The 10,232-nt window shown below is 31.8% G+C and overlaps 1 protein-coding gene across 1 annotated transcript in view; it reads left to right on the top strand.

Annotated features, from left to right (window-relative positions):
- LOC145684119 (sphingomyelin phosphodiesterase-like) overlaps positions 1-7,789 on the top strand; it is a 142,322-nt gene extending 134,533 nt beyond the window's left edge. Inside the window, exon 10 of the mRNA XM_081756045.1 lies at positions 6,682-7,789. Coding sequence (XP_081612171.1) covers positions 6,682-6,898 — 217 coding nt within the window. The 3' untranslated portion in view covers positions 6,899-7,789. The remainder of the gene's footprint in view (positions 1-6,681) is intronic.
- The last annotated feature ends 2,443 nt before the right edge of the window (positions 7,790-10,232 follow it).

Genomic DNA, 10,232 nt, shown 5'->3' with positions numbered 1-10,232 from the left:
AGCCTGGCCAGAAATTCGCACGATGATAAGCATTGAGCAGACGCAAGCGTGAAATGTGCAGGTGTGCTCTCCCCCTCCCCATTTCGAAAGCAGTGACGCGAAAACACTACAGGAAATAAAATTGGTACGTTTTTTGGTTGAGGAAGACGCATGATAGACGTTACAGTTAGCGTTGAAGTAACTAACAAATGAACAAGAAAGAAAGAAAGAAAGAAACTAATATTAAACATGTCGTCTTACAGACATAAAAACGACTGCAAAAATCGGAAACGAATTGTTTCAGACCTTTTTAGCTTGCTTACACAATTCGTGACGTTGTATTACATTAGCACTCGGTCTGTAATTTGTCATTCGCTTCACGTTTGCTAAGTTGTAAACGCCTTTCGTTGCTAGATTGATAGGAGAACGACGGGAGGTTGAAAATAATAATAATAATAATAATAATAATAATAATAATAATAATAATAATAATAATAATAATAATAATAATAATAATAATACGCATTATTATTATTATTATTATTATTATTATTATTATTATTATTATTATTATTATTATTATTATTATTATTATTATTATTATTCGGACCAAAGAGGGATGAAAATGGGGATTGGAGGAAATTCATAACTAGGAATTGCATAGTTTATACCGCTCACCTAACATTATTAGGGTTATTAAGTGTAGAAGGCTCAGGTGGGCAGGCCATGTAGCCAGAATGGAAGAAATTAGAAACGCTTTCATAATTTTAACTGAAAACCCAATTGGAAGAAGACCACTAGGAAGACCTAGGCGTAGATGGGAAGACAATATTAAGATGGATCTTGCAGAAGTAAGAGTACAGAGTAGAAACTGGATCCAGTTGGCTAAGGACATAAGTTAGTGGAAATATTTTGTAAACGCGGCATTGAACCTTCGGGTTCCATAGACCATAGAGTTAGTTAGTTATTATTATCTAAAAGAAATGTTCAAATGTTGTTAAGAGACAATTACACAGAAGAACCGAGTTTCGACCAAACACTAATTTGCCGGAAGGAAGTTCCAGTGCAGTCCAGCCTACTTTAAGCGTTATCCGTGCAACCCACGTTTCATGTTCAAGACATTGGGAATAATTGTTCGTATCATTCAGTTGGAACGTTTCCTTTCGAATTTACGCTATTACAGTAGACCTACGCTATTACAGTAGGCCTACGCTATTACAGTAGGCCTAGAACATTGTGACTTTCAAAATCAGTCAGTAACTATCGAAGAAAGACAAGCGTGTAGCTTCAGTCGTTGAAATGATTTAACATTCTTTTTCACTTTTAACAAGCCACCGGCAAGCAACCAGCCAGGTACAATACATTTTTCCTTATTAAAAAGACACTCCTTGTTTTAAAAAAAAATAAAAAAAAACTAATTGCAGTCACTAACGGTCACACTTAAAAATGGAAAATCTCTTTGGCTCTCTTAATATTTTGTTTGATTCTTTGCGATCAAAGTAACTTTAAAAGTGGAGTAAGAAATACTATTCTTCCTATTGATAGTGTAATAGTGGCTTCTAATCTCCACAACCAACCCCTTGCTAAGCCTATTCGTACACACATACATGCATAAGCTAATTTTCTGGAGATATACTTAGATAATTACAAACAAGTGCTACAGTTTTTTTTCGTTTCAACAGATTATCTCTTTTCCTAAAAAGCGAAACAACATAATATAACAAACCCACACTCGGATTAAGAACTTGATAAGATATATATATATATTGAAAACTGGTTTTCCATTAGGCAAACTAGAAAATTTTTATAAATGTAAGCGATGGTTTGGTTCCACCACATCCTTCTTTAACAAAAGGAAAGAAAAAAGAAGAAAAGGAACGTACATAGTTTATCATTTGATTGCTGTTACAAGTTTCTGTTGTCTATAGTTAACGGTTACCACATTGTAAAAAACACTTTACACTAAACGGCAATCAGTTACCATACATACTTTTTTTTTTTTTTGGTAAGCTAGTGATTACCGCCAAGGTTGACAACACTTCCGCTCCTCCAAGGACAAAACCCGAAGATACACGAAGCACGAACAATGGTATTTGCCCGTAGAATGCTCGTGAGCGTTCACGAGGAGAGTTTCCACTATCTGCTCGCCGTGGGCAGGGCTGCGATAAACCATCGATTGGACCTGTGCGAACTTTAATTCTTCCCACACCTTTGGAACACATTGCTCCCCATAGCATTACACTTTTACTGAACTTTTTTTTGTCCCCGTGATGCACTCTTGCTTTAACTCTTCTTCCCGTTCCATCCACAGTTTTACACAAGGATGTTATAAAATAGAGGATCTGCCCATACAACAACATCGTGAAGCCATACGTCACAGCTTCGCCACACCTACTCTTCCCACTCCGCGCCACTAAAATCGCAATGTTTGAAGCCAACAATCATGGCGGAAACGAGAGCAGCCAATCAGACGTGCCAGCTCAGACGATGCTAGATTGTTTTTTTGGCTTCATTGAGTTCATATGATGAAGATAGGTATGGGCAGATCCTCTATTTTATAACATCCTTGGTTTTACACCACTATCACTACCAAAACGTTAAATTTCTTCTCATCTGAGAAAATTACCCTTTTGCAATCATCAACTGTCCACTTTCCAAACATATCCACGAATTTTTTTCTGTCCTTTATGTGCTTCTGTGTCAACATTTCAGTTTCAGTCTGACGTTTTAAAACATTACCCACTGTTTTGTGGTCAATGTCTAACCTTCTTGTGATTTCTCTATTCGATAGTTCTTGCGACTTCAGTCCCATAATCATAACTTGTTTTCTTGAAGATAGGTCCTCTTTCTTTCTCATGATGTGGAAACTGAAAATATATGACGAAATTACTGAATGGAACGAATATTAACACAAATACAGCTTTGTATTCGCAGATGCCAGCTTTGTAATTTAGAATACAGTACCAGCAGTCTCCAAACTTGTCAATACGCACTCGTTTTCCACAACTATGAAACAGCTGACTGAAAAATGGCGGGAATCAAAGTTGCGCCATCTAGGGCAAGTATTTGGAACTTCAAACACATTTCTGTCATCTAGTACCCACATAGTACGCCAAATCGTATGCCTTTGATCTCAATACGTTTCAGTTTCCTATTTAATATTTGCGAGCATCTAAAAAATTATAAATTGCGTATATTTTCCCCCTAAACTCACGGCACAGAAAATTATTCGATTATACCAGATATCAGAAAAAAAAAAAAAAAAAAAAACTAAAAACGATTTAAGAATAAAACACCATTATCCAATTATCGAAGCAGTTAGTTTGGAAACGCCAACTTGAACGCAAATCTTATTAAATAAAACTTTTCAACCAAAATTCAGAATGGGGATATTTTTTTGGACCGAACAGTTACGAGCCTAGCGCCGCTACTGGGCAGGGATATCAGATGTTAAATCATACAAACTGTTCTGGGAAAGCAAATGATAGTCCTTGAATTGTACTTTAGGTTACATGTTGTGTATCTGAATTAATATTGTGATGTGTGAACTAACTGAAAAATGTATTATGTGTTTAAAAATAGTGCACGTGTATATTAAAAGTTTATGTACACTATCAAGTTTCACCCAAGTTCTAAATAGAGGGACATGATGCTTCATTGGTCCAGCGCTCACCTCTAGTAATATATTGACTAATATATTTAAAGAAAACACTAACAAGTAAGTACACTCATGTCCAAAATGATTGTCGCATATCTATAACTGTCTTCTTGTAAGAGTATAATTTGATAATGATTTTGCAGATACTTTTAATACTGATATTATGTCTATCATCGAGAAATGTATATTTGTGGTAAATTTCACAGAAGAAGAATTATAAATACAAAAATTAGAATAAGTTAAACAAAATGTTGCTAAATGTACAAGAAAGTTTTATTTTCGTTTTATTGTTCTTATTTACTGCTCTTTTGACATGAAATTTGCCACATACATGCCTGCCAATTATACACATACTAACTTTATAAAAAGTACTGGGCGAATTCGTTATCAAATTATATTCCTATAAAAACATTTATAGACATGCGACAATAATTTTGGACATGAGTGTACATTTAAACATATTTGAAGAAATCCGTGAAATCAGACAATTAAAATTTCAGTTCGTTTCAAAGAAAAGAGAAGAATAATTCTCCATATAAATCTATGAACTAAAAAAATCAAAGATGGTGTAGAAACTCCAGGTGTGTAAGTAGGGATGCGCACGAGACGAGTCGAGAGAGGATTTTCCTGACAAAATTCGAGTCGAGACACTGCTCTTCCAATAGAAAAATATATATTTTTCGAGTCGAGACATCACTTTTACAGCACATTTTCGAGTCGAGACAGCCATAAATCTTGTCTCGTGCGCATCCCTATGTGTTAGGAATAGAATGATGTATCTCTTTACGGGTACTCAATAACTTAAATTTCTGCTATAACTAATCTAGACCGAGGACTCAAACCTCAGAACAGTTATTTATTTCAACCAATACTTTATTTATTCAACATATTAATTACAGGGTTTTCCACCAACTGTAAGACCCAAACGACAACTAATTACACTTGAGCGAATATAACTCTTGACACTTCACTCCTTCAGAGAATACCACAACCAATTAATCACATACACAAATATATACAAATCACACTAATTCGATATTTCCTACCATTCCATCTGTTTGCACCTATTACTACTAACATCAGGGTATGTATAACAATTACCAAGCTTTTCTCACCCGATTATAGGACGTAAAACTCAAAGATTTCATTTTTTTTTTCACCCGATTATAAGTTTATTGAATAACTCCCAACAAAAAGGCAAACAATATATTGTTAAAAATTTAAATAAAGAAATAATTAGAATAGTGCATTAGTATTGCAATAATAGAATGGAATGGGTAGTATTGGTAGTAATAATAGTGTGTTAATAATGCATTACTTGTTACATAGAGACCAATATTTAAATGATTATTTTATTTAGATGTGACAGATGGGAGAACAAAGGAAATTGAATAAAAATAAGAAGATATAATTAAATTAATTAATTATTTTGAATATAAAAGAAATAATTAATATAATTTAATATCTACATAAAATACAAAAGGAAGAAACATTATATATAAAATGTGAGAATGCTAATTGGATATTTAAATTGTTATATTTTACCTATATAATGCAATTTTATTTATTTATTTTTATTTTATTTGTTTATTTATTTTTAATTTATAGTTAATGTTTTGATGATTGTTTTTAGAGACAGATTGAATGATAGAAGCTTAATAAACTTGTTTTGGTTTATAAACTTTGACTTTTTATATGCGTGATTTTTTTTTTTTTTTTTTTTTTTTTTTTGTTTTAACTATTTTTGCTTTTTGGAAAATTTTTGATATTTTCGAGTTTTAGAAAGTTGAAATAATAGTTTTGATAAATATTGTTATTATACTTAAAAATATTAGTTGTTGGGAGTTTTTTGTTTAGATTTGGAAAATTTATTTTTTTATATTATAACGTTAGTAGATGTTTTTAACTTTTGGGGGGAAATAATAGAATATAGAAATACACACGAAGGTTAGTTGAATGTTATTTTTTTGATTTGACGATTTGGGGAAAGTTTATTTTTTATTTCATGTAACTTTTGCCATAGGTTATTGTTACTTTTAGATGTTTCATTATTTTTTAAATTTTTTTTTTGTGTGTAGGCAAATATTTGTATTGAAAAATATGATTTTAGTTGTTTTTATTTTAATTATATAGAACAAAACTTTATTATGATAAACTGTTTATTATATGACAATCCCCCCTAGTAATTTGTGGAAACCGCTGCTACTGATAATGTCAGCATTACGTAAAAATTTGTATTAAAAATATAATTTTAGTTGATTATTTTGTTTTATTTTTTATATAAAAACGTTATACATTATTATAATAAATTATTTATTGTATAACAATATATACAATTTACACTTAAGTCTATTTATACAGAACAATACGTAAATAAATAATAATTTATTCTAGCAAAATAAAAACTTCAATTCTTATTGGCAACAGACTGCGTATTTTTTAATGCCATATATATTTTTTTTACACTTATCTCGAAAACTAGGTATGAGAATTTACTTACAAGCATATTATTTTAATTTGTGCACTGATGTCATAACCTTTTACAATATTTTAATTAAACAAAAATACTGTACATACTTTGTATTTAATATTATTTTAAATTGGTATCTCATTAACCATACTGTGTAATATAGATTTTCTTTCCCATAATGAAGAACTTCATAAGGATATATTTCAGTACCAATTTTACTTCAATAAGTGGCATGGTTCTTACACAGCATCAATATCTTGGTTTAAAAAGAAATTACGTTTTTTTTTTATTTTCTCAAAAACTACACATGGGATTTTACGCTCACGCGTATAATTTTTTATTTTGCTCACAATTGTTAGTAAGATCAACCGATTGGTATATATCCTGTCTTTTTGAGCATTTTTTTGTTTTACGTTGAAAGCTACTAATATTGTCAAATTTTGATAATCAAATCAAAAGTTTCGATAAAGTTCAAGATGACTTTAATTGATAATTTTTAATCGCGTAAGGCTAAGTAAAATAAATTCAGTTACTTAAATGTCTACATTTGACTTTTTTTCCTTTTGCTTTTTAGGTTCACAGTTAGAGACGGTGATCCATCACTGCTCCGAGGATGTGACAAGTCTTGCAAAATGACCTTATATTGTAACTTCGTTAGTTTTGGATACGAGGAAAGACAAAAGTGTCTAAGTAGACTACAACCTCAACAAAAAGGTTCTCAAGTGATGCATCGAATCAGTAGTTCCCTTTATTTGATTCCAATGATTCTGACTCTGAAAATTTTCATATAAGCGTATGAAAAAAAAATAGTGTAAGAGATAAATATCAGAACTGTTTGAAGAAGAATAAATTTTGCGTGGGCGGAGTCTTCCATAGTTTAATGCTAGTGAACTATTTTGTGATTAACATGCAATGACAACGTGTGGTATATAAACTGCTGACTAAGGAAGATATTTGTGTTTATAGTTTCTTCCTAATGAATATTATGTGTGTATGTTTTGTGATAAAACTGAGCAGAAAGTGTTGATTTCTATGAACGATTTAAAACAGTTTCGAATTAATTACTCGTGTAGCTTGTGGGAAATAAAATCTTCAAGTGGAACGATTTCAAATGTCAGTATTGTAGAAATTTTTATCAGCACAAATAATAGATTTACTAGAATCACGAATTTAGTAAGTATTATTTGTCATATGTAAGCTTGCAAAGTTCTTGGACATAATGCCGGAACCAGTACACAGGTCTACAAAGTTAATTAGAAAAAATATGGTGATAGTGATGAAAAACACAATTTTTTTTACAGGCGTTATAAGAAACCTCTGATAATGAAATATTTCAGTATTATTACTACTTTCTGTACTACCTGTTGTACACACTGCCCAGAGTTCCTGGTTGAAATATCCAATTCCCTGTAATGTTGAGTTGCACTTGATGCAGTCACAATTTTGTTTGCTGATTGTGAAAATTTCAAGGTTTAGAAAATGATGACTCTGTACATTTTTGTAAATCTCTATATATTCCAATTCCAGAACAGTTAAGTCTTACAAAATTAAATTAATCAAATAGTATTTTAGTACTTTGAAGCATTTACTCGAGAATTCTGTTTTGTTTCCCAGGAACTTCTACGAAATAGTCATATTAAGTTTTCGTCATATAAAAAATAAATGATCTCTGTACATGGAAATTTTTATCATGTTTTTTTTTCTACACCCAATGATAAAACAAAGGGGTTTCTTAAACATTTTGGTTCCCTCTAATTTTATAACCTTACTAACAAATATCCTTACGTGTTACTGTGAACAATTAATTTTCACTCTTCCTCCTGCATCTTTCATATAGAATCCATCTGAGCCCGAAGTTGCACAAAATTCGAACAGCTCGTATGGTCATTTTTGTGAGCCGCCTCCGCTCCTTTTCCTTCTCTTCTAGGTCAAATATCGAGAAATGCTGAAGTCAGTATTCACTATTTTAAATTCCACATAGCGCACGGACGTCCACGGGACGTTCGAGGCAGATCCGCAATGCACAACGGCACATCCCGAGATCATCCGAATTTGCTCCCGGAACATCCATAGGATCTCCGCGGGATATCCAGATATGCACTAATATCTCGGAAAACGGGATATTCAATAGGATCTCAAAGGGATGTCCACTGGTAAATCGTGGGATAACGTGGTCCTACGTATGTCCGGCGTGGGATTTTCCTGGAATCTCCTGTCTCATACGGGACGTTCCGTTGACATCCTATGTGGGAATCTTTTAGAACGTCCCATGCAGGAAGTCCATGGAATGTGTACTCTGTCCCGATAATCTCGGGAACTAGATGGGATAATTGGGATCAAAATGGGACGTACTAGGAACGTCGTGTGCTATGTGGGATGAGAAGTTTAAATACAGACTTTCTTGTCTCTAACCTTAAAGGATTCTGAGATATTGACAGTTCATCATAGTTATTCTATCATCCTCTTCTACCCTATCTTTCCAAGTCGAATTACTGAAAGTCCTACCTTAACTTATCGTACGTCACAAACCTAGGTACTAAAAGTTCAAATTTTCAATATATATATATATATAAGAATTTAATAGCAGCAATTAAGTATAGTAGATATTATATTTTAAATTAGCTACTGTTAGTTATACACCTTAGATTGTAGTATACAAAAGAGATGTATTTCCTACTATTAGTGATCGAACTTACAAGAACAGATTGTCTATCAGGCGTAATATTCACTAAGAGAAAATCATTTCTTAAATCATAAACTATATACTAAAATATTAATTAAGCATCCCTAGTCTGATCTTACAATAAGCCTCCTGCTGCTGCTGCTGCTGCTGCTACTACTACTACTACTACTACTACTGCTACTACTACTACTACTACTACTACTACTATTATGAAGCAGTGTTACCACCATTTAAGATTTTTTTTTTTTTTTAAAGAATTTTTATATTTGTACACTGAAACATCTTCAAGGCAATCACCGAAAATTTTCAATTAGAACCAGCCCTCTAGTGTTGTGGCCTTTCCGAAGGATTTTCAAGTTACGGATTTAATTACTTATTGAGTGTGTGGAACAAATTTTAATACCTAAATTAGTCATTTCCTCGTCAATTTTTTTTTTCTCCAATATTTCGAGTGAGACACTTGGCCACTCATCTTCAGGAGCACACAATGGCTTCAGTTGTTTTCTACAACATGATAGTACTTTTATTATTATTATTATTATTATTATTATTATTATTATTATTATTATTATTATTATTATTATTATTATTATTTATTATTATTATTATTATTATTTATGAATATTGCGAAAAATTTTACCGACACTTATGGTCACTAACTTTTTCCAATAGTTATTGTAGATTGCTTCTATTACTTTTCTTTATAATAATATGTAGCCCTAATGTTAATGCACTAACTAAATTTTACACTTACAATTTTTTCCTTCTTTTTTATTAGTGTTTGCATTTCTTTCTGTTCTGTGGATTCGTCAAAACGTGGTTATAATCTCCTAATAGAGACATAACACGCTCTAAATTACGTGAGACAAAAATTTGAGATTTACACATGATTTACAAAAATATATAAGAACAGTTTATCTGGCTACATTGTTTACATGGCTATTTTTAGGTTTACATATGGTTATAAAAATTGCAAAAATTTAATAACGTGGCTATATGGACGATCTCAAAACAGAGAAATCGTACGTGTGAAGACGATGAGGTTAGTGAAAGACCATGGAGCATGGAAGCTTCTCAGTTGCAGCAAGTGACCTTCCAATAATGGCAGAATACATATGATCGTGATATTGTTCACACCATTGATAGTAATTTAAATTAATTATGATAGCAACGTTTTGATGAACAATACACAGGAAAAAAAACCGTAAAACATCAATAAAAAAGGTTATTAATAAATTTAGTTACTAACATTAGGGCTACATATATACACTAAAGTTATATATAGTATATAATAGAGAAAAATAAGAGGAACCTACTATTGGGAAAGGTAGACGATTCTAAGTGGCGATAAAATTTTATGCAATATTGGTAAATAATTACTGTTGAGGCGAAGTGAGGATCATGTTGTAAAAATAATACTTAAGTTATTGTGTACCCCTAAA

The sequence above is a fragment of the Thermobia domestica genome, chromosome 4, assembly GCF_964235325.1.
Source record: "Thermobia domestica chromosome 4, izTheDome1.hap1.1, whole genome shotgun sequence".
NCBI classification, from domain to species: Eukaryota; Metazoa; Arthropoda; class Insecta; order Zygentoma; family Lepismatidae; genus Thermobia; species Thermobia domestica.
Note: the sequence above shows the minus strand (reverse complement) of the source record. Positions and strands in the feature narration are given on the sequence as shown.